At 38.3% G+C, this 26,127-nt stretch overlaps 1 protein-coding gene, 1 long non-coding RNA gene and 1 pseudogene across 2 annotated transcripts; 1 reads left to right on the top strand and 2 right to left on the bottom strand.

Annotated features, from left to right (window-relative positions):
• Positions 1 to 24,263, bottom strand: gng13b (guanine nucleotide binding protein (G protein), gamma 13b). Its single transcript, XM_041997085.1, has 3 exons — positions 23,881 to 24,263; positions 7,755 to 7,881; positions 1 to 4,415 (listed from the first exon to the last, which is right to left on the bottom strand). Exons 2-3 carry the CDS (start codon positions 7,850 to 7,852, stop codon positions 4,310 to 4,312), a joined length of 204 nt encoding a protein of 67 aa, XP_041853019.1. The 5' UTR covers positions 7,853 to 7,881; positions 23,881 to 24,263; the 3' UTR covers positions 1 to 4,309.
• On the top strand, positions 9,673 to 22,769 carry LOC121647562. Its single transcript, XR_006011860.1, has 3 exons — positions 9,673 to 9,756; positions 20,095 to 20,098; positions 22,759 to 22,769. It is a non-coding gene; the product is annotated as an uncharacterized LOC121647562 (long non-coding RNA).
• LOC121656917 overlaps positions 23,962 to 26,127 on the bottom strand; it is a 14,740-nt pseudogene continuing 12,574 nt past the window's right edge.

Here is a 26,127-nt window from a genome sequence, read left to right on the forward strand (position 1 = left end):
AACTGAATTTTAAAAAGGGATCAAATCAAATATTAGCTACAAATAGGATCAAATTCATCTTCCCACCAAACAGAATTTGGGAAATAACAACGATGTAGATAATGAGATTGAATACAGTACAGAGATGATGTGAGGCTCCGCTGTCCCGCGTCCTTCAGAGAATCCCACGTCCTTGCCACGCCTCCCCTCATGCACACTCGAAGTTAATGGTGTGTGCTTGTGTTCTGTTGATCTGTTTGGCCTCCTCTCTCTGTGTGTGTGTGTGTGTGTGTGTGATTCAGCTGCACGTGTGCTTCACAAGCCACATAGGAACCTCTTGTCTATATTTATTTCTAAAATATGCACAGTAAACACACAATCACAGTCACATGCACACAGACTCGCAGGCTAGCTCTGAGGTCATGTTCCTACCTCATGCCACGTATTTACATTCTCATTTTAAGGAAACTGTGTACAAGGCAGTAGTAGATGGTGATCTGGCAAGGTGTAGTAGTTTTTTTCTTTTTTAAATTCTTCTTTCAAGTTGAGGTAATGAGAAAGAAAGAGTTCAGACATAGGAAACAAAACCTAAGGTGAATCAATAAATAAATAAGTTAATAAGTTAAAGGGGTCTGTATGTACATGTGAGGGTGAGGAGATATGATGTGTGTGCATGGTTGTATGTTTGTGCAAGGTCTTTAGGGGTTGTAGCTTAGGAGGGGAGGGAGCAGAAACTTCAAACCCCTCCAGAGACCAGGACTTTTATTCTCCTCTGGCAACACAAATTAAACTACTCTATTAAGACACTGACCAAATGCCACTCAAGCAAAACCTTGATGTGATAATCATGCTGTACAAACTATTTAAAAGTACATGTGGAAACTGTAGGAGTCACAAGAGAAGGTGGCTGTGAAAGCTTTTCAGGTGCAGACATGTTGTTTCCAAGAACTGGGATATACTTGCTATTAGCAACATGTTTGCATACGTATCATGGCTGCCATGCGTTCCTAGCGTACGTTTGGCACGCTGAGAGCAAGAGGCCGCTCGCGTTGACACGAGGTACCGTGTTGCCTGCAATGTTGATTTGAACACTAGAGGCGATAATGCAAACAAGAACATGAACACAAGGTCAGAGATGGATGTTTAAGTTTTACTTGTGGATGGTTTTGAATAGCGCCTCTCGGACTTTGTTTGCAACTACTGGAATCTTTATGATTTTCCCTCCCTGTTGCACAGTGATAAACACTTCTGGCAACAGATTAGTTAACTGTTGTTTACAAAATGCCCTGGAAATACAATGTGACTAGCATTTTCGCTATTTCAGAGTCCAAGTGCTGTGTACTGCCCCTAATGGTGACCTCCAGTATTGAGCATTTTGGTTGCATCATGTTGCTCTTGTGCTGTAGCAGGTATATATACAGATGGTGCACAACGCTGACATGCACATTTGCATAGACAGCAAGTATATCCCATCCCTTACAAGTAAAGATGCTTGCTTCCGGAGGATTCCACTAGGGGGCGCATTAATGGACGTAGACCAGATAGTTTGTAGCGTGTAAACAAGATTATTAACATGGCAACAATAGAGGTGGCCAATATTTGGTTAATTTTGATATCACGGCAGAAATAAACAACAGCAGCAATATAGTAGATGGTAAGTAGCGCCCTTAAAACAAGCACACTATGACTTTTCTTCTGAACTCTCCATCATTTTTACCACTGTCCATCCTGTGACCTTACTTCCAGTCAAATTGCTCTCAACACTGCCCCTAGTGGTTACTTGCATATTGCACCTTGAAAAAAGTTGTGTTAATTTCTGAGGAATTGCACAAACAATGCTTCAGACAAATGCAAAATGCGCAAAGCAGCTGTGATTATCATATGCCTAATTGAAAGCAAGTATAATTTCCACTTTTATGTTGATGAGGGACGGACGATTTATAATGATAGTGGTGGTGCAGCTGTTAGCATGTTTACTTAATGTTGGAAAATATCAAATTATTTGTTTGGTTAGTGTAAAAGCAAGACTTTTAAAGTATATATAAAGATGTTTGTCCTGACTGAAAGTATCCTAAACTGAATTTCTCAAGTAGGACTAATGCACCCAAATCATGTGGTTGGGAGTCAGTTACTCCTGCATATATAAGTTCAATTGAATACAAACTGGGCTAGGTACTCTGTGCATGCTCAGCAGTTTATAGTACCCGACTTTGACCCAGAAGTAAACAGAAATACTCAAAAGAAGAAATCTGTAACTATAGCAAATATCTAGATGCAACAGTGTGCATCTTTTTGTTTTTTAAGAAAAAGAGAAACACTAAAAAGATGTAAAGTTCTCCAATTCACCACTCCACATGGTAAAGATTTGTCTTCAACCAAGTTTTTTGTCAAATCTTTTGATCCGGGGCGTAATTAGCCATTCAGAAGAGTCCAATATGATAGAGTGAAAAGCATTTTAATGCTTTCTTTGGTCAGTAGCGTGATTCCCCTCTTGTGCCGTTTCAATGAGATGAGGACAAAAGTCCAGTGGTTGAGCTGTAACTATAGCTTGACCCAATAAAAATGCCTGTTAACATCCTTGTCTGCATGCCTTCCATCATGCCTATTGAACACATAGAGAATGGGCATGATCAGTGACTTCAAAACTTACAAGATTAACAGTTTGCTAGAGTAACTGGCCAAGTAGATGTGAGGACAGTTTTAAAGTTCAATCTGATGATTGTTTTTCATTGCTCAAATTTTTGTCATCAACTTTCCAAGACAAATGTCAAAGTGGTGAAAGTACATGTTACAATTTCCAGTCAGATCTTTCTAATTAAAATAAGAGTAAAAACAAGATACAAATATTTAAGCAAATATTAGCCTCACATAGACGTCTATCCATAAACAATGTAAAAATCTAATAATGTGATTTCCTTAGTTCAGCAGATTGTTATTTTCATAACTTCTAAATGTATTTTCAAGTATTTTTTGGGTTAAATCACACACAGCTACATGATTTGACAAAAAAAATGTTTGTCATTATCCAGATTTACGATGCTATGCTTTTCAACCTGTCTTTAAGTGTGGCCGGTAACTGAACAAAGTTATTGCAAATTACACTAAAACTGTCATTTTGCTTTGCGCTTGTCAAATTTCAGTTTACTATTTTACAATGTGACAAGTTATTGATTTATTTCCCATATCAGAACCTATACAGATTTGCAAGTGCTATTTTTTGGGGTACAGTGTGGCTATTATAGCCTGCAACATGTTAAGCTGATACTCTCCTAAGATTTCCAGAACACTGGTGCTATCTACAATGCTAACATGCAATATGCTACGCCATCAAAGTAGACAGGCCCTCGGTAACTTTTTGTCCAGCAGCTTTTTGCATGTCAAGCGAATTTGATAGATACTGGATATCAAAAGAATTTTATGCATCCCCAAAGATATTTGAGATGCATTTAAATGTAACTGGTTCAACTATTGTCTATCTTTGTGTTAGCTTATGAATTCTTGTTAGCTAAACTGTCATAACTTCTTCTGCCACCCTAACTTTTAATGGGAATCACTTCCATTCTCTATGCCACATTTATTTCAGTAAATATATGTATTGAATAATATAAAGATAGAGGATATTGGTAACCACTGTAAATGAGACCAATAAATGGGTTAAAAGTTCTTGCTATTTTAACCACAAAACAAAAACAAGCAAGGGGGGTTGTGTATGAAACACTGAAACACTGACGCAATTACTTTTAAGCTTGAATAAAATAGTCTATATTTCCTTACATATCAATATGGGTTCTCATATATAGTTTAAATGATTTTTTTTTATTTTTGCAAATATAATCATCTTAATAGCTCAACACGGCACAACTTTCTCCCAGCACACCTACAGTCATTCTGGCAGTGACAACGTGACTATATTACACTGCAATAAATCAAAACTGAAGGAAACTAAATGTGCAGAGAAAAAGCTTGTGATTGGCAGCTGCATAAATAAGTCATCGCATATTCATATAAAGACGTGTAGCATAAGAACTGGATCGATATTGTCATATTATAGTAATGAGGAATTGCAGTGGCACGAATAAACTTGCAGTGAAAGTCTCAAGGTTTGGAGTGATCAAGTGGGTCAGTGTATGTCAGTCCATGTGTGTTTTCATGCTCCTGTCGCTGTGTGTTTGTCAAGGAGAGGTTGGGAGTATCAGCTGTAGTACATTCATGGTGAAAGGTTGGTAGGCCCTGTCCTGCCAGTGCCCTCACGGGCTGGGTAGGGTCAGCTTCAGGGGACATCTGTAGGGTGTGTTTACGTCGACGGTCGTGGGTAGAGGGAAATTTCCTTCTAGAGGATCATGCATTTTCCTTTCTCCACCCAGGGGTTGTTCTTCATCAGCTCCGGGTTCAGGAAGGGATCCTCAGGAACACCATCCTCTATCCACTTTACCAAACTTTGTAAAGAGAGAAAAATACATTTTAGTCAAATTTTAATAATCTTCTGTCTACTTTTTATTTATTTCATATACAATACAAGGATTTAAGGAAGAAACTAAACAAGCAAAAACATTTATCTGTGTTTAGCCAAATTGACTGATGATTAAACATTGAGGGGTTTGCTATTTATTTATCTAATGAACAGATCAAACAAACAAGACACTTTTATTTACTGAGCTTACCTATGGTGGATTTTCTGTTCTGCTGTTAAGCTAGCTTAGCTATTTTGTATATTAAAGTAGCAATTTTCCTTGAGTTCTTACGTATAAATTTCAAAGGAAACCCTTACATTATAAAAACATTCTGCTTTTTCTTAAAAGTTCTTATTAAATCTGTTCAGTTAACCACATATTAGTAAAACAAAAAAGCATGAAAACAATAAGCATGTTCCATGCTAGCAGATGTTTAGCAGTTGCTAATTGTTCATGTACATTTGAAAGAAAACACTTAAGGTTAAGCAGGATTTCTTTCTTCCATGTAGTGCCTTTTCACAGAAGTTATTGAATTATGGTTGTTTAGTTAATCTAACATAAAACAACCATGGTAAATGATGGATAAAATGAGCATAGATCACGTAATCTAACTATTGCTAATAAATAACCATTTTTTAAAATGTTCCTTAAGGTGTCTGTCTACATTAAAAAGATATAAAATAATCTTCCATGTACACATTAAACATTTTGGGAATTGCTTCAGCACACCCAGACATTTTTTCTTGCATGCTTTATTGGTTTGGGATTTTACACAATCCTTGACAAGAGGTAAAATATGATGAATATTGTCCATTATGTGAAACCATGCAGCTATCTTTTTGAACAAAAGATTTAGCATCTACCTCTCTTGGCTAAATAAAAAAAATTAATGAACAAACAAATAAACATAAATAGGAGCTCATGGCAGATAATGTTAGCAAATACCAATGCTAATGATTGTGCTATACATTAGCATGTCACAAGTTAACAATCTAATGGAAATTAAATGCTTTTTATCTGGAATAAAATTATCAAACATTTACTTGACATACAAAATAGTATCTACTCACTAACTGTTTAATAGCTTATCTATCATTACAACTCTTACCCACCACTAGCTTAGTGATAACTTACATAAGCTAGCTGGAAGCAGCAAAGACACGTGTTTAACCTGTACCCATGAGAACATACCACATCTGTTTTGATAACTTAGATTATCCCAGATTTAACCATTTAGTTAATTTGACTGAACTTGTAACCATCAAAATAATAATTTGTTCAGATTTAGCAGAATATTAAATTAAAAATAAAAACAAAAGAGACTACGTCAATGTTAATGTGAGGTACATTATTGTAATACAAATCTGACTTGTTATAGTACAGGGAAATATATCTGGGGGATGTTACTTTTAGGTCTTAATTTTGAATTATAGCTCTTAAAAATTAGCTGTTAACATTATAGCATCAGTCATGTAAGCCTGCAAGCTGCTGAGCATGCTGAAAGTGGCAACAGCGAGTTTTCCTTGTGTATTAGTTTCCTGCTTTCAAGTATTCATGTACAAGTTACAAAAAGTTGTGACCATGTATTTGAGTTGTCCATCATATGTAGATCATAGTTGGATTAAAACTATGATGTTCTATGTTAGTTAGTAACCTGCAACCTGCTACAGTCAGCAGCTCATATAATCCCATAGCAACTCTAAGCATTCTCTTAAGGATGTATGTCAATAGCCAGATTTCCATTTACTAGAAAAGCAAATTTGTTGCCAACTTTTGAGAAAAGAAATATGTATCAGACCTTTCTGTTAACTGGTTGGAAGCAAAAATAAAAAAAAGAAAGAAAAAAGTAACTAGGCTCATTTGACCTAATGGAAACAAAACTAGATGAATAAAAAAACAATTGAAGTGGACATTTACTTGAAAAAGAAAGAAAAAAAGAGAATGCTCCTCTTTTTTGAAATAACTTTAATCTTTGGTAAAATATCTAAAAAATGGGAATTTTCTACATTAAATTACTGTTTTCTAGCTCGGACTGGAATGAACAGACTCATTTAATTGCAAAGTGACCACAATTCAACACATGAACAATTTCTATGTTGACACCTAAAGCCGGTACATACTCCTGGTTTGGAAGTTCTTGCAACTTGTTCTCAATATATCATTTGGACAGAAATTTTCTCTCATGTGGTATCTGAGAACAATTGTGTGATTGGTCAGAAATTTGAAGTGGACATGGTGGGAAAACGTGAAGTAGAAAATAGTCATTTAAACTTTTCTGCTGATGTGACTGATTGAACAAGGTGGTTTGAAGGACCAGCTGGTTGAGGCAGTGAGGAAGTATGGATATCTACACCATACCAGACAAATAAAGACACTGACAGCGCGCCATGCAAAAACTTTTTTGTGAAGTACCGAGCCAAAACTACCTTTGTTCTTGTTCTTGCCACCTAGAGAACAAGAGCAAAGTTCTCTGTTCTTGTGACATATGTGGCATATGTAACAAGCTTTAGACTGAGAACTTACTGCTTACTAAGTTGCAAACGATGCTACACCATATGTGTAAATACGAGACAATACAACCAACAACTGAATTATTCAAGCTTTTTTTATCATGGTTTTGTAAATGATCTGTGCCCTTATTGTGCTTGGCTAAACTCTCTGTATCAATGGTTCAGAAACTTTCCAAGCCATTCGCCCCAACATCTGGTATGTGACAACTGAGAGGTTAACTGTGTGATTTATCAAATGGGTAATCATGCCACCATCTTCTAAATGTAAGGCTTGAAAACTGTCAGAATATTCATTTAAGGAGGATAAAATTGTTTTGACTTAACCATTATGACAAAGCACCCATTTAACAAAAATCAGCTTCTCTCACGGCGATTCAGATTTTTAATATGTCATAGGTACTAATAACTTTGTTGTTTATGTATTAAAGCATTAAAAAATTAACATGTTAATTTCACAGATCAATGTCTTTGCATTAATGCGTTCATTTTGACAGCCCTAATAAATATCCTGAATTTATTTGAAAAATGTAGGATATATTTGTTTTACAATGATCTGGTGACCCGCTGAAATGATCTTGGGACCCCCAGTTTGAGGAAAAACTGCTCTACATTGTTCCTCATTCACCCATTCACACAACGGTTTATGCTATAAAAAGCTGTTGCGCTGATCTTCCATTGGAAGAAATGTGGGTTCAGTGCCACAAACTTTCTGACCAATGGACAACCGCTCTAACACCTGAGCTGCAGCCAAACCTCACTTTTATATGCAGTAATTAGGAAAACTTTGCAATACAGCAGTTGTATAACTACTTACTCTGTGACTGTTTTGGAGGATTTCTCTCGCTTGAAGGCCAGTTGGTATTTGAGGCTCTCCACCTCTTTCTTCATCTGGGGCAGGTCCATCTCATCCATGGCTGCAGTTTGATGTAGGGCTGTTCTACCTGTGCACAGAGGGAGGAGGCTGGAGTTATATTTAGACAGTACACTGTTAAATAGAAGGCAAACACACTCCATACATCAGTACCCTGCAGCAAGATCACAACAAAGAACATCTGATTTATAACTGCTGCTAAGCAATTCCACGTACAAGAAGGAGAAACTAGGCTGTTAAATTCATATAGTACAACCAAGTGCTGCCAAAACCGGCAGGCTCTCTTAACTTCACAGATGCAAGTCCTTCTTTAGTGTCCTTTACACTACTACAGCTGCAATGTACCAAATGCAAGTACATTTGCAGCCAATATAATACAAATTTTCCTTTACACTTTGTTTACTGGCACCTGTACTTGATCACTTCATTCCAGTGGGTTAGATGAGAGCTGGTATTTGACACCTCTCGAGGTTGAAAGGTTTTATTTCATTCCTAAAAAAAAAAGAACAGCATGTACATATTCTCTGTTCTTGAGCAAAATTCAGTCTAGGAGATGAGTTGTTTGGCCCTCCCTCTCACAAAAAAGCACCCTTGAGCTGGTTTGGATAATCTATTGTAGCTGGTCTGAAATCACCCAGCACTGGAACATTATGTACTGCTCCTATGTGCTAACCTTAAATTAGCTACTAGCTAGCTAACTAACTTTTCTGCTTTCATGGTGGACATTGATCTTCCCTAGATGCCAGAATTAGCAGAACTTGGGTTGTCTACTTAAATGCGCAGAAGAATAATACAAATAATGAAAACTGGATATATTTTGTGAAGAGTGAAGTTGAAATGTGGCACAACTGCAGACAAGCTGGTGCTAGCAGAACCAGCAGTGCCTCATGGAGGACTGAGAGCTTCACACTGCTGAGGATTATTATGAGCTGCTGCAGTAGAAAGTTTAGGATCTCCTCCAGCAATCGTTGTATCATTCACCTGGTAATTTTACAGTTTTCTTTACCCCAGACAGCCAAGATGAACAGATAGACCAACACTTTAATGGTCCCACCGCCACACTGAGCCTCTGGCTGTCTGAACCAATGTATGCTAGCAAATCCCTGTAGAACCCACAAAATGTAATAAAGTTGGTAACTCAGTCCACAGATAGAAGGGTGACAGAAATATTTCATATCTGGACTATGCAATTAAGATTTCACGTCTATGCAGTTTGCTTCAGTCAAATAAACTGTTAACATACTATTAAAGGCTCATTTATACTCTGTTTAGTACATCTGTTTCAAACCTCACATCATCATGGTAACTTTATCAATACATGAAAGTAGATTTGTTTTTCAGTAAAATAAGAGAAACCATCCTTAATCCTTAAAAAAATCAAAAACACAGACACCGAAGGACAATTCAAACTGCAAAAACACAAAAAGTTATTACTAATATGATGCTTGAATATACAGCGGTCCCTCGCTATAACGCGGTCCAATCTCCTCTGTGGGGTCTCTCTTGTGTCTTTGGTTTCTTTCTATAATACTGGACTTATTTTTCTACGAAGGTTTGAATTTTAAGGGTGTTTAAACAAGCGAGAAATGTGTGAAAATGTTAATGCCTGTCTGAGAAAAGTGTATAAAGTGGGTAGTGAGGGGGTTTTACAGCCTTAAAACATCTATAATAATTGTAAGAAATAAAGCTGACAACTTTGCAGATTTTGCCTATTGCAGGTTATTTTTAGAACGTAACTCCCACGATTAATGAGGGGCCACTGTACATAAGTGCATAAAACCATTAGAAGAATAAAAGACCATTAAAAAGTTAAAAAATGCTTCCATATGTCCTTTACATTTGCATCGTTGTTAGCCAATACATCAACCAGAAGGCAGTGCAGATTTCAGAGTTCACCTCAAAGCTCTAATGTCAGTTTCATACAACAACAAACATGGCGACAGTGGTGACTTTGCTGCCTCTTTTCTCATTAAAAGAGGCAGCAAAAGTAGAAACCAGCGGTCTCTGTGGCCATTAAATACGTCACAGCTTCTTCTTTATTAATTTTGCTGGCTGCACGGCAGCTACGTTGCTCAACACTGCCCCTAGTGTTTCTGGTGGTACTGCACTGTTAGCTATGTTGGGGGACACATCCACAAGACCTCTGGAAATGGACCAAATTATGTGCATTAAGGACGCAGGAGACGGATGGAAGGCGGCGTAGCCTTGACCCTGTGTATTTCTTTTTAGTGGCTCCTGGATTTGTCAGTCCGGGCTTTGTACAGACAATATCAATGAATTTATATAAACACTGAAAATGACTAGAAAATATAGTTAAATCTATTGTGCTTCATATTAATGGTTTTAAATACAATTATTTTTAGATTCTGCTTAACACATGACATATGGTGCTTATCAAGAGTTACTTCAACCAGTCTGGCAAAGCTCTTATACAACATCAAAATATTAACACTCCTATTACCTAATTGAAGAAAATAATGGCCCTCCAGCCTCTGTTTTTTTTTTTTTTTTTCTCTCTGTTTTTCTACCATGAATAGAGAATCAAATCTCACGAGGCAGAACACAACACTAAGGCACCCGAGGAGACGGAGAGAAACCTTGAACCTTGTACGCCTGCGGTAGTTTCAGAAAGAGCAATCAGTCATCTAAGGCAGATTTTTTTCCCTTTTAATTCTTTGTCAAATTTAAAAGTTTATCCTTTATTAAAATTTACAGGATTATTATCTTTGCCAACTAATATTATGATGGATGAAATCATCAGTGCACCCTTCCAATCCTCCACAACCTTGTGCAGAAGGGAAGAGAGAGGTCAAAGTCATTGCAGCTAATAGAAAGCAATTGTGGTAAAAGTAAATAGTTGAATAAAGATTTGTTAACTTTATTTCCTTATTTCTTCAATAAAAAGATAGTTCTTTTATTTCGAGTTGGATGATTGGATGGATCCACTGAGGCAAACAAGGACAGAGTAAAGACATTCTGGTCAGGGACATGTTTGTTCCTGTATCTCACAACTTAATGGTTGTAAATAATTGTTAATAGAAATCACACTTCAGAGCCAAACATGCCAGCAGTTAACTCTTTACAGAAATGAGGTCTTCATCACCTTCCGGGGTGTCAGTTTTTTTTTACTTTCTGTTCCTTCCTCCTGCTGTCTCTCACTCCCAACCCACATTCTGTGTCCACGATACTCTCTCAGTAATGATGTGCCCCTCTTGTGAGTTTGTGTGTCCATGTGTGGCACTATGTGTATGCGTGCCTGTGTGAGTAATTCGAGGATTCGGGTGAAGCGAGTGCCAGTCTCGTCTGCACTCAGAATTGATCTTGTTGAGGTACTTCAGCATAGAAACAACAGTGGTATTCTTTGAGGAACAGAAAACTGCTTGATATTACGCAACTGCCCTTTATGATGATTTATTGAGTGAGGGGGCAGTTGAAAGCAGGAAATAGCAGCTCTAAATTCAGCTACTACTTCACTGCATGGTGAGGATGCTGACAAATTACATAATGCAATGCAGTTTATTACAATATAGCAGTAAATTCTTCATTAAAACACGACCCCATGTAGATGCTCTTTATGTCAACAGCCAGAATCTTTCATGCTGTGAGAAAAAAAATGACTGATAAAGACATAATTGATGTTAAAATGTCAGCCCTGGGTCCTGTTAATGTTGTGGTAGAAATCTAGAGGGAAAAAAAGCGGCAGACTTAAAATAAATCCTTCATCCCGCTGCTCATTTAGCTCCTCCCACCGACAACCCTGGGCATATGCACACACTAAAAATAACACACAACCAGTGGGACTCAAACCCCATCCTCTGAGTGGGAGTTAAACGCTCAGCTCATTCAGCAACCACATCCTTCTTATTGCTACTTGTTGCTCCTCGATCTGGACTGAGGAGACCTTTAAAGTCACCTTGAACTCTTCTGTTAACCTGACTACAAATGAGCAAGTTGTATAAGATCAATATAAAACCATAAAGTGTTTGCAGCTGTAAATGTTCAGTTTGTATTTGTAAATAAAGTTTTGTTATCCTGTAAAAAAAATCTTCCTGGGAAATTCACATTTGAGAAAATATGTAGAAACTTGGACGAAAAGAAAAACAGAAGTTCTTTTGCAAACATCTGTTCACGGATGCAAAGCGTGCAAGACTGAAGTTGCAGATGCAGAGTTTTGGCCTCGTCTTTACACCTCAATCTGATTGGATGACGACAAATCAAACCGTCCAATCAGAGAGCAGACTTCTTCCTGTCCTTTCACACCACTGCAGGTTCTTAAAGGGGAGCAGAGAGATTTTAAAGACGCTGGTGGTGCGATCAGAGTGATCTATTAAAAGGCACTGGGTGTGACAAACTGTATGTCAAAATTAATAATCAGATTATCAGATAAAACCATATAATTCTTTCCGAGTCTGGAGCAGCAGGACTGCAAACTGCCTCCACCTGGCCATTCCTAGCGGCTGCCCGCCTCGCTCTCCTCCGGCTGACCTCCATGCATCGCAGCTACTATATCAACAGCGTTTGGATTCCAGGGTAGCTGCTGCTGCATTAGGAGGCTCACCATGATTTACTGAAAATTTAAAGCAAGCTTCAGTTCAGCCTCTGTTGCCTTTGTCTATGTTTTATTTTGTCCCTCTTGCAGACTCATACCTGCATTAGTGGGCAGCTGAGGCATCCATGAGAGACTCGCATGCAGGGTAAATATGATGCCTAGCAGTTAATGACCTCACCCGCTCAGATATATGATACACTGAAACTGAAATAATCAAATCACTTGATCCACATATATTTTAATGATTTTATTTAATTATTTTTTTTTTTATTTTATTCATCCATTTTATTTTGCTTTGATCCCTCTGTTAGCACAACATCTGTTATTTAAATTCCTGGTGTTTTAATATCCCCAATGTATTTGGTGGGGGTTATTGACTGATTGATGTAAATGTCTTGCCCATATCAACAACATGAATGCTTTATATATAAACACTTTGGTTCCATGTTTGTGCTTATAAAACTTGATTAATGAGGAGGAACAAATGAAAGTTGTGGCTAAAAAAAAAAAGCTGGATTGATTTGTGCATGAAACAGACAGAGACATTTATAATTAATGATCTAGTTGTGTGCGTCCTTTTGTTAGAATTATGAAAACGCCAGGTGCAATATGTGAGTGTGTCTCACCAATAACAGGCAGACAGAGAGATGGAGTGATGGCCACTTCCTGCTTAAGATCAGGTTTCAGCTGCATCCTCCGGAGACGACAGTGAGATTGGATGTTTTTACTCCATCTAAATCCATCAGTCACTTTTTCTTTCATCCCTATTTTCTGTCTACCTATTTCCTCCTCTTTCACATCTACTTGTTTGCTGTACCCATCTTTTTCTAACCTCCTCTTTCCATTTTCTGTCTCCTTTTTTAACTCCTTCAAAAGGTAAATGAGGTGAGTTATGAGACGCAGTATACAACTAAAAGTCACCATATACATGCCAGAATACTGGACTATTTTGACATTTGAGTATTTATATAAGTTGAAATTTGCCATTTTGGTAGATCAGTTAGTAAATAGATATCACTAATATATCCAAGTGTATATTTAAGAACCTTCAGTAAAGTCCTCATTTTAAAAGAAAAAAGCTTAAAACAGTATTTTCTACCCCTGTTGAGACTACAATAAATTTAGCTGCTGCCAGTGGTTATTACTGTCAGTCTGCTAAAGCTGACAGTGCTTAATGACCAGGCACGAGAGGCCTCCATCAGGCTATTCCTGTCTGAAATCATGACAAACACTTATGGGTCAACACTAGTCATTTTGGAGTGCTGTTTCTGGCTGCCTGATTAAAGCGGCTCTTGAAGGAAAAATGTGTCTCAAAGTTACAAAATGCTCTGCCAGGCAGGCACCAACCACATCTGTCGTCTGTTTGGTGCTGAACATTGGTGGACAATGTTTCGACTGCAGACCTTTGCAGGTACTCTGTGTTTATACAAGTCAATAGAAAGAAAAGAGGTAAGAGTACGTATTTTGAAAGGTATCCTTATTTTGGGCCTGTAGGACATCAACAGTCTGCTTTGTTAGCAGAGGTATAAAAGTGCAACCAAACTAATGTGCATCAAAAAAGCGAAACTCTGGTTCTAAAAACATAGAAATTGGACTACAACTTAGTCAACTGCTTTAGAAATATGAGTTATCCTGCGATAACCAATAGATGTGGGAGTTTTCTTGAGCATTGTTTAACTCTGTCTTCTCCTTCAGTTTTCTTTATGCAGCACCACCTCAGGCAAGAATGGGAATACAATATTCAAAAGGTTCAGTTTGTTTGAGTGAGTGCAGTTTAAAACCAAACTCAGACTGGCTGAAGGTTGCAAACCCCAAATAAACCGAGTCTCCAATCATTTCAAGTCTAGTGCAAACATAGGCATTTGCGCTATGCTTTGCATCGTCTGTAAAGCCTGCAAACTGAAGTGCAGATTAACACCTACTACTTAAGTGTTGAAATAATGAAGTGTTTGTGCATCTTTTGTCTGTGTTTTGATTTTGTGTCAATTCTTCTTTGACATTTGTTTGATAAAAATCTGTTGTCACAAAGCCCCGTTCCAGCTTATTTGACCTATGTCCATCTGAGCTGCCTGAATACCAAAAATCCTTCACTATGTGTTAGCTGAGTGCAGCACAGATGAATACGCTCATGCTACCATAACTAAGGCTGGGAACATGGCTTCAACGTCTCATGTGTTAACTGATTGACTCTGTAGAAGTGCATTTGATCTTATTCATACTACCTTTTGGGGCAGTGGTGCCAAGGCTGTCTATGGTTCCCAAGAAGAGGATATTAATTTAGTTTAGTTTAGTTTATTTGCCATTTGCAGAAGGAAACCACATTGGAAAAAACAGTTGCAAGGAACTCAAAGTGCATTGTCACATTTAACAGACAAAACAAACAACCACAAACCTAAGAATACAACACATAGACACATCCTAAAACGCATAATACTAAGAACAATAAACACTAAATCAATAAAAAAAAAACACCGTATAAAACACTGTATAAATAAATAGCGGTAAAAGTAACTAAAACAGTAAAATGTATGTCTGAGGCATTTCAGAGTACATTGTTCAAGTCATGACAGCTTGTGGAAAAAACTTTTAGAATGACGAGATGTGGTGCATTTGATAGCACGATATCGTTTCCCTGGGGGCAAGAGGTCAAACATCTTCGTAGCAGGGCGGTCAGAGGGATCATTGATGATCTTTAAAGCTCTTGTTAAGAGTCTGGATTTGTGTATGTTCTCCAGGACTGGTAGGTCACAACCTATCGTCCTTTGAGCAGAGCAAACCACTCTGTTTAAAGTTTTCTTTTCTTTCACAGTGAGGTTACTAAAACCACACAGTGATGGGGCTGGTAAGAAGACTTTCAATACTACACCGATAAAAGTTTAAAAGAATAGTTTTGTTTTAAGTGAATTCTTTTAATTTCCTTAAAAAGAAGAGACGCTGGCGAGCCTTTTATGCAATGTTACCAGTGTTTGACTGCCAGCTTAGGTCTTTGGAGAGAGTGACACCCAAAAACTTACATCTATCAACTATTTGTACCTCAGAATCATAAATGACAACAGGTTTTTTGTTGTTCTTCCTTCACCGACTAAAATTAACAACCAGTTCACAGGTTTTAGAAGTGTTCAGAACAAGGCTGTTTTCTTCACTCCAACGAACAACATTTTCCACCTCTGCTCTGTAATGTGATTCATCCTTTGAACTGATCAGACCGATAACAGTGGTATCGTCTGCATACTTGACAATCAGATTGTTAGGATGGGTAGCAGCACAGTCACACATGTACAGAGTGAAGAGCAAAGGACTTAGAATACAACCTTGTGGGGAGCCTGTGTTCACACAAAGTTCATCAGATACACAGCCATTAATTTTGACCTTCTGTTGCTGCAAGTTAAAAAAATTTAAAATCCATTTGCAGATGGCATCACCAAGTCCAAGAGATTTCAGTTTGTAAATGAGCTTCACAGGAAGGAGTTAAAAGAAGAGCTATATAAAAGCATCCTTGTATAAGATTTTCCTTTATCTAAATGTTTATATACAGAGTTCAGAGCAAAGGACGCTTCTGTTTTGTCAACGCTTCTGTTTTGTCTATAGGCAAACTGCATTGGGTCCACAGACACAGGAACCTGTTCTTTAATATAGTCCAACACCAGTCGCTCAAAAGTTTTCATTAAAACAGAAGTTAAGGCCACTGGCCGATAGTCATCAAGGCACGTCACAGGTGTCTTCTTAGGCCCTGGTATGATGACAGACTTTTTAAAGCTAAGTGGAACAGTGCAGTTTCTAAGTGACATATTATACCGGTGAGCTAAAAGAGGAGCAAGTTGCTTTAAACACAGTCTAAGAACACAAGGAGGAATGCCATCTGGACCAGGGGGCTTTCCTCACCTTGGTCCTGGACAGGACTCTCATTACGTCCTGCTGATTGACAATGAAATCACTCTCCTCACAACAAAGAGAGGAGAGGACAGCAGACTCCTTAATCTCAGTTTCAAACCTGCAATAAAAACTGATTAAGGTCGTTTGGCAGTGAGTGGTCGAAAGCAATGATGTGCTCTCCCCTCTGTTTCCAGGAGGTGATAGAGTCAAGTCCCATCCACATGCGCTGTGGGTTGTCCTCTTTAAAATATCCTTCTATCATGTCTCCGTAGGATCACTTTGATAGACCGCTCCAAAGAATATCTGGCCTGCTTATAGGCAGCAGCATCACCAGATTTAAAAGCCGCTGCTCGTTCCTTTAATTTCATTCTCACGTCTGGGGTAATCCAAACATATATTGGGATATTGGGATATTGGGATCGGGACACCACAGGTCCCAAAAAACACTGCCATAGGTGGGAGTGGGTGGTCAAAAAATTAGCTGTGAGTCCTGCAGTGTCAAGTGGTACTCAGCTAGCTTGAAAGTAGAACTATGTAATTTTCAGACTGCAAAACTCTGTGTTTCTGACTTGTTTTGATGGCACAGTGATATTTATTATATACATTCCTGGAGCCATTGTCGCCCTGCAGATTCCTGAGGCTGACAAACTGCTCTTCACAACGTTTCTTTTCTTTACATCCAATTATTGCTTTATGGCACAGTGTAACATGCTAACTAGCATCACACTCATATCAACAATTTGACTAAATTCATGAAAACAGTTTCTCAATTCTACAATTTTTTTTACCAAAACTTTTACAATAGTTATTTAAAAGAAAATGCAAGCAATAAAAAGAAAGAGAGAGAAGGGACAAAGCAAGAGATAAGACGAGTCAACATAGGACTGACTTTTACTGGCTGGCGAGAGCACAGAAAAGAGACAGGATGCAAAACAGATGACGATTTAGCCATCTAAATCTAGACGGGATGCAAGATGGATGCTGAATTAGCTGCCGTTAGGGAGCGACTCAATGATCAAATCAAAGTTCAGTAAAGCTGCTTTAACACTGGAGAATTAAAGTTCCGTTTAAAGCAGGACTTTACAATAAAAATTTGAAGCTAGGTTAGTGTGAGAAAGACAAAAGTAAGAGGGATGTTTCCATTTTTTTTAATTATGTATTACAGCTTTTTCAGTAACAGATGGCAAACAGCCATCTTCCAGCTACTGTGTTACACACTGCAGGATGCCATTACCGTGTTTTTCATCAGGAAAGTTAGATACTTGTACTGCTAGTTTACCTTTACATTGTTTTTTTTTGTAATTGCTGTTATTTGCAAGTGGTTTAGAAAAGCAGTGAAAACTAGAGTGATTTCTATTTGTAGCTTTATGCTTGTATTAAGCAAAGGTGTCAGTAATGCAGTAATTATGTAAATATCTGCAGTTCTGTGGATGTCTGTATTGCTGTTGCATATTATTGCCATATTTAGCAGAATGTTTGTTGGCTGATGCACACAAGAGGGTTTAAATGGATGGGGATCAGATCTGTGGGAGCGGGCAGTAATCAGCAGAAATCCAGCGGGACTTTACAAACTGTCCCAGACTCAAGTTCATTGAAAAATAAGCATGGAAAATGAAAATTCTCCCTAAAGAAAGACTGCATTTTGTTTTTTCTGCTTTTGCCTTCTTTATCTGTCTTCCTTTCTGAATGGAGATTGCATAGTCGCTGCAGGTGGACAAATATTTGGGCATATTTGAGGTCAGCCTCAGAGGGACCAAGTATGCAGGTGGACTGTTGCAGGTGCATAACATAAGAAAAAAACTCAATTTGGTCACTACAAGGGCTTAACAATAACAAAGCTTATCCCTGAATTTAAATTCTAATAGATTAGAATATAAATTTCCAAAGAGGAATTAATTATGCTACTATCTAGATATGTGAATTCATTAAATCCTTTCTTCTGTTATCTCTACATCTGCCTGCATTCATCTTCCCTTTGTTTACCTTTTCCATTTTTCCCTCTCAAATTACTTGCTGAAAACACATTCGTGTAACTATTATTATATTTATCTTTTAAACCTGCCTTATGCCTTATGCACAATGCAATGTAAATAATGGAAAAACCACAGTACTGCCATGGGCCTAGCAGTCATGCAAGGCTGTGAGGTTTGAAGCAAAAAGATTAGTTGAGGCAGCTTTTCCCTCTGCTGCATTCTCACTTTCTTCCTTTCACTGCTCTCTGATATCCGTTTTCTGTCTCCTGCTGTCTTCCACAGATGCCTCCTCACTAAGTGCTCCCCGTCCATTTGCACAAATTTGAAACAGTTCATCCATTACTCTGCACGTTAGAAGTCTGCCTCCCTTTCTCTTTGTTGCCCAGCCAGCAGCCTGTAATAATAGTTGTAGCTAATAAAACTCATCCACACTCAATCTGAACCACAAGTCATGTTAAGACTTCCTTGTGAAATGTATTAAACACATCTCATCTCATCTGGTCTTTTTTCACAAGGGGTTTGGCTTCTTCTAAGGTTTTCCCATGTACTAAAGAAGATAAACATGTCAGAAATCTTTTTCCCTCAGCCATTGAGCCTGACTGCCATTGAGAGAAAGGCTAAAGGCTTTGCTTCTTGCTCACACAGGATTAAGGAAGTTTTGCCTGCTGACATCCATCTAAACTTAAGATATTACTAAGAAATGCAGAAGAAACACACAAGTGGTCCAAACTTTAAAAAAGTAAAAAAAAAAACAAAACTTAATTTTCACCATTTGGAACATCTTCCTGCAGCATCATGAAATGCAAACCTGAGCTGGCAACTTCCATCCTCAGCTCGGACTTAAAGTGAGTGGAAGTCAATCATGAATCAGTTTTTCAAACATTGTAATGTATATGAGTCCATTGTGCGATGCAACTGGGACACTAGCCGTGGGGATCTGAAGGATGAGTTTACTGGAAGGACGTCCTTTGTAAGCCATCACAGGGTACACACACATACGTGGTAGAAACTAAATGGAAGCATGGAGGATAATCTCTTTATATATTCAACAGCAGATGCTAAGAGCATCACTTACACATTTCTCTTACTGATAATCAGATGTGGAAAGTATGGCTTGACTGATGATCATTGATGGATAAAAAGGAAATGGGTACCAACATATTAAAGCTCCACTACTATCTGTGTAAAAAACACTAAAATGATAGAAAGGAATGCAATCTGCTGTTACCTTAAGTCTCTTTCTGGTTTGAGCAACCCTTGTTTGTAAATGACAAAAATTGGGTTGTATGAAGTACTTATAAGTACTCGTGTGTTACCTGCAGTAGGCAGCAGTAAGAGTGATCTCAGTTTGGAATCTGAAGCTTTTGTGATTTACTAGCTAAGGCTAAATGCTAAAAGCTATTCAGAGCTGGGCTACCAGAAAAGTGATTTTTCTGCCTTCTAACACAACTCAACACTAAACATATTTATAGTGATTGATGTTTGCACCACATCAGACATCGTTTACACTTTCTCAGTTGGAGAATGTCCTGCTACACCATAGTCTACAGTCTGTGTAGCTGTCTTTAGTTTAGTTTTAGCTAGCTAGCCTGTCAGGAATCCATCTGATTCTTCAAACTGAGAGCCCTCTAAAAAAAAATCAGTAGGTAAAATATTGACTACGCTTATGTACCTGTCACAATACCACTTAAAAAAATAAGTAATGCAAAATAAAAAATCCCTTTGAGCTGTAATTACAGAGTGCAGCTCTTGAGAAGATGCTAAAATCTTGCATACATGCTGGACTATGTTGTGATGTGATGTTTAGCAGACATAATAAATTACATTTATTAGCTAATTTCATGGCTGTCTATCTAACGAGTCTCTAAAAACCAAAAGTAAACATGAGGATGGTGTTAAAACAACACTATAAAAGTTTCCAACCTTTAAACTCTGTGCTTCTGACTCGTGTTAATGATGCACCAACATTCATTAGGTACATTACAGGAGCCATCTGCCACCTGCAGCCACCTGCAGCCTTCTGAGGCTGAGAAATGGCATTTTAAAAACTTATTTTTTAGCCCAGAGTTATGTTTTGCTTTACAGGTCCACATCAACACAGTGACTGCTTTGAATGCACACCATGGCTGATTTAGCAAAGAAACACAAGAGGACATTTTTGGAGGAAGTGAGGAAAAGAAAGAGAGATAGTAAGATAAGACAAACGTCAAGATCAGACTGACTTTTACTGGCCGGAGAGAGCTCAGAAAAGAGACAGGATGCAAGACTGATGATGATTTAGCTGTCGTTAGGGGGCACCAAAGTGAGAAAATCTGCCAAAGTTCAGTAGTGGGCCATTAAAGAAAAGTCTTCAAACACATCACCATACTGTTAAAGTTTTTTTTTTTCTCTGGGAACAACGACTGATTTTCTGTTAATACTAAATTTAGCACCAACACTATGTGATGTATATGTGCTCAACTGAGCTGCTGAATCACTGCTGGAACACCATCTGCTCTATAATAGTGTCCCCATAAAGTCAAACGGTTATTTTAAACACAGTTTAGTGCAGTCTTTCAAGCAGAAATGTAGACCCTGTCCGGACAAGGCTACTATTTTATGTCTGAAATAATTAGAAAAGTTGAATTTTGGTTGAAAGTTTTGGAGTAACTGGTCAGTATATGACTTTTTTAGTCAATTACTGTGGTGCATTTGGAGCTTAAAGTTTAAACAGGGACAATTTTAACATGAATGGGGAAAATATTAAAATTTTTACAGACGATTTAGAACAAGTCAAATATAAAGATGATTTTCTTTATAAGTTTTTTCTTCTTAATTTGCTTTGCTTATTTTATACCAATAACATCAGAATTCTTTTGTTCTTTATCTCTTTTTAAAAAAATAACATGGTACTGCATCAAACATGGCACTGTGCATTTGTATGTATGTTGCCCCCCCCACCTCTTTGAATAAAGACGTGTTTGGTTGAGTGTCAGGATGAGGCAAGTGGGGTGGTTGTTTTAGGGGAGGGTATGTAGGTCATTTAGTGATTTGGGTCACAAGCATCCAGAGATTAACCTTTACCCCCTCCTCCTCTGCCATCTTTCCACCCTCACTTATACTGTAAGCGTGCACGTGAGTGTGAGTGTGAGCGTTTGCGCGTGTGTGAAGCACACTCGTGGGAGGTGAGCTGCCACCGGGACTTAAGATGTTGAATGGCTCTCTCTGATTTCTGCTTATGTCAAATCAGGAAAGCAAAAGTAAAAGGAGCAAATAAAAAAAGAAAGAGAAAAGAACCAAGTGATTGTGAGTGAAAGAGGTGAGGACAAAAGCAAGAATATGCTATGAAGAAGAATAAATAATAGGCAGAGAGAGAAATGATTGGAAACAGAGTGAGCGACTCTTCTTGCCTCTATAGCTACTGCATTGTAAATAGAGGCTAAAAATAGAAAGGAACAAGCAGAGCTCCTCTGACCAGCTGAGAGTGGAGACTAAGAAAGAAAAGCAAGGCTTCTCTTCATTAAACTGACAAAGAGATGATGTCGAGGACTAAAAGTGCCAGAGGCAGACAGATGATGTTTGAACTTTAACAGCAAGCTGATCTGTTCAGCACTTTGTTGAGCTCTGAATGTCTGAAAACAGGCCAACTAATACCACACCAATGTGTCCCTGTCTGTACGGGGACACATCCAATCAATGGACTTTTGATCAATATCATTCTCAACTGGATGAAATAAATGTTTCTGTGTATGTGGGAATGTGTGAAGAACAAACTGCGAGCTGAGAAAGAGGTCACAGACCAGAACATGCCACCCCATCCTCAACTCGGCTTGTTGGAAAGTCAGTCAAATGTGCAAAAAATGCTCAACATCCACAAAGACAACATAAAGAGCTACAAGAAGACAATGTGCAATAAGAGACACAACAGCTACAATTAGAGCGAAAAGAGCAACTACAAAGAATTGACCTACACTCCTCTAAATACAGATATATATATAAAGGAAAAAACCATCACAATGAAATGCAAAAACTATCATGAAAAGTTGCAAATTGTCACAAAAGCACACAAACACCTGCAGAGACATGAAATGATCAAAATGAGAAGCACATCTACAGCCACACAGGTTCTAAACTACCACAAACATGAACAAAAAGAACCCCAAAGAAATGCAAACATCAATGAAAGACCACAAAACCACAATGACACATACAAATGTGAGAAAAGAAACTGCGTCAAACAGATCTAACACTACCACAAGACATAAAAAAAAACAAAAAAAGATACAAAACTACCACAAACAGGGACAAATAAAAACTCCAAAGCAACAACAACAACAGCAAAATGTAAGTTAAATGTCACAAAACAACCGCAAAGAGATATAATAAAATACAGTGAGCTGCAACATTAACATGAGACGTGAAATATTCTCCAAAACAAAGAACACAGACACAAAAAAGGTCCATAGAAACCCACAAACAAGAGCAAGACAACCATAAAGAAGTAATTTAGATATAGTGGCAATGAAATGCACAAATATTATGAAAAGATGACAAATGCACAAAACACCTGCAGAGACACAAGATGACCACAATGAGAAGAAAAACTACCACAAACAGGAACAAAAAGAAGCACAAAGAGACAACAAAGGTCACAAAATAACCACAAAAACACAAAAAAATGTACTATACAGACCACAAGACACAAAAAATCCTAAACAAACTGAAAATCCACAAGATAATACAAAACTACCACAAAAAGTGATAAATAGAAACTCTAAAGCAAAAAAAAAAAAAAAAAAAAAAATATCAGAAATACTGATTAATACTGATATGCAAAACAGCCACAAATGGGCACAAAAAAATCCCTCAGTTTATAAAAACCCACAAACAGGTGCAAAAATACCACAAACAGGAACTAAGCAACAATAAAGAGATGCAAGCCAAAAACATGAGAAATGCAAAACAACCATGAGGGAGGAGACACACAAAACAACGTAGACACCCAGTGACCACAGGCGGATGCAAAACAGCCACTGGAGGCCTTTAATAACAAAACAGACATTAAAAATGACCACAATGAAACAGAAAATGCACCTTTGCCTCTTTGTGCCTTGTTGTTTTCTAGATGGATGTGCACCTCATTATATTATCATTATTACCTGTATGTTATAAAAACATCAGCTATTTACTGATATTATAACATTAGACGTTACTTGTACCATTTTACACATAGCAAACCTGTGTGCTTTATAGTGCTTTTATCCAGAGCTAAAAACTTTTATTCACTTCACACAAGCAAAGGCCCTTTCCTTCAACTTTTGCCCTTTAAGCACCATCTTTCCTGAAAACAAAGTCGAATGAGACACAGGAAAGGAGTGATAGAGGAGGAGGAGAAGGAAGAGAATAAAGGTAAGTTTTATGTAACAATCGTGAGCTCTATATGGCCTAAGATGTCTGTGTGATGGAGGGGCTGGAGGCGGACAGCACCATAAGTATCCTCCATAGAAGTGAAGTAAGCTTAGAATAAGCGAACAGACATGTATGATATATTACAGGCTTTTTGCCTGTAAAAAGTGATATATAGGAATTCACAACGAGTCAGATGAATTTGTGTGAAATAACTGGCTGAATTATGGCGGAAAAGCCGGTGAGATAAAGAGGGAAAATTGTGTAATGTGGCAGTCTCATCTCTTACCTCACTGGTGTGCCGGTGGAGGCTGTTGCTCTTTCCGAGTCTTGAGGTGCAGTTAAGCCCGCTGGACGCACAGACGATGGGCTATCTGTTCCCCCCAAGTAGCGAAATATCAGTTTTTATCTCTGCGAGGCGGAGCGCGCGCTCTGCATCCGCTGAGGGGAAAAAGATTAAGGATAAAAAAAAAATCCGCAGTATCCGGAGAGGCGAGCAGTCTGAGGCTGTCTGGTGCTGGTGGTCCGTGCTTCCTGCCCCCCTTCCTGAAGCTGAGTGAAAACGAGGCGGAGAGGAAGAAGTTAAAAGAAGTGGTGCGGCGCGCGCTCCGCTGTGCAGGGATCGATCCCACCTTTATTATCGTCAGTGTGAGAGGAAAGAGGAGGGGAGATTGTGTGCGCGCGTGTGTGTGTGAGAAAAAGGGGGGGGGGGGGGATTGTGCGCGCGTGTGTGTGAGAGGAAAGAGGAAGGGAGATTGTGTGCGGGTGCGTGTGTGTATGCTCCTGTGGGTGTGTTAGGAGAGCTGACCAGGCGAGAAGGCGGTAGAGGGGTTTGATGAAGCAGGTACTCCCGTAAAGGACGGAGAGACCTCAAACTGTCTGGTTTTGGTTGCGCGCGTGTGCGTGGACACCTTTTTCTTATGCCCCTCTTGAGTTCTGCCCTAATATGGACACTGAACGCTCTATCCGTAAAAGGCAGAATTAGATCTCCACTCAGAGGGGTCAAACATATCTGGGTTTGTTTTTATTTCACATAGTCTGCAGATTGTGGGATTGCAGCAGTTTAAAAGCTGATTCACAGTATTTGGTTCTGTTTACAAATCTAATTCCAAAATGGTTGGGACTCTGTGTAAAAGGTAAATAAAACCAGAATGCAATCATTCATTAATCTCATAAACATATTTACAGATGTTGAAACTTAGACATTTACCATTTCATCGAAAATATGAGCTCATTTTGAATCTAATGGCAGCATCACGTGTTAAAAACAGTTGGAAAGGGGGCAACACAAGGCTGAAAAAGTAATTGGCACAAATTAAAAACAACTGGAGGAGCATTTGACAACTAATAAGGTTAAATAGCAACAGATCAATAACATGATTGTGTACAAAGGGAGCATTTCAGAGAGGCGGAGGCTCTCATCAAGCTGTAAACTGAGTCTAAAAATAAGAAAACAATTTGAGAAACTGTTCCTCTTCCACAGTCACACAGACTTTTTACAGTGGAAGAAATACAAATATTGTTGTTCACTCAAAGAACAAGATGCAATAATCTGCAAGGTCTAAAAGGGACACAGTCATTTCTAAGCTGAAGGCCAAGCTAAAGTTTATGTTTATGAACCGTGAGGACACCGTCCATAGGAGGGCTGCAAAGAAAAGCACAGCTCTCCAAAATAGCACAAAACAGTTGCCAATCTGTGGTTTTCTAAATGTTCAGTGGACAAATCAAAAGGTAGCGGTAATTTCTTTTATTTAAATGTTTCATGTTTATTGTTTTATTGGGATCCCCATTAGCTGCAGCAAACCCGCAGCTATTCTTTCTGGGGTCTGACACATAAAATGTAGAACATTTTTAACAATTATAAGCAAAAATAAAGATGCAGCATAGAAAAATAAAAAAATCAAAACAAAATAAAAGGTAATCCCGTTAAACACTCAACTATAAATCAAAACAATGCATATTCATACATTCTACAATATAGCATCAACAAATTCATTGAGTAGTTATAACTTTACGCTGTAACTGTGTTTTTCTGAACTGTAACATAGTTCTTTGTATAGAACATGCAGAGTTTTTGATGTGGATAAATTTGTTGCATTTACAGGTCCCAGACCTGACGTAGGGGGTCACGTGACCAGGTTATTTCAAATAAAGATGTCTGGATGGAGGAGGAGACGGAAATATTTTTACAAATAAACAAACAGAAAAATATGACTGACGTTCTTGACAAACAACAACAAAATGCAGAGTTTTACAAGGAAGTGGAAATCTCTATCCTCTTCAGTGGAGTCTCGCAGAACAAGATTTTAACAAGAATTAAGGCTTATGTGTTAAACACCATTTAATGTAAACACCTGCAAACCGCAATTGCACTTTGTTCTTAGATACACCTTATGGTTCCCCTGGACACATCATCAGTGATGTAGCCTGCGAGTCTTTCAACAATCTGACCAGTCGACCCAGCCAGGGTTGATCAGGCCCCAGCTTGTGTCCAGGTAGCACTACCCTACTTGCCACACCGCTCCCCTCTTGATCC

Source organism: Melanotaenia boesemani, chromosome 2, assembly GCF_017639745.1.
Source record: "Melanotaenia boesemani isolate fMelBoe1 chromosome 2, fMelBoe1.pri, whole genome shotgun sequence".
Lineage (NCBI taxonomy): Eukaryota > Metazoa > Chordata > Actinopteri > Atheriniformes > Melanotaeniidae > Melanotaenia > Melanotaenia boesemani.

What these genes read in the sequence shown, in the direction of transcription:
- gng13b (XM_041997085.1), bottom strand. Translation starts at nt 7,852, where the DNA reads ATGGATGAGATGGACCTGCCCCAGATGAAGAAAGAGGTGGAGAGCCTC. An exon ending in TCCTCCAAAACAGTCACAGA is followed by an intron (nt 4,416 to 7,754) that starts GTAAGTAGTTAT and finishes CTCTTTACAAAG; the next exon opens with TTTGGTAAAGTGGATAGAGG.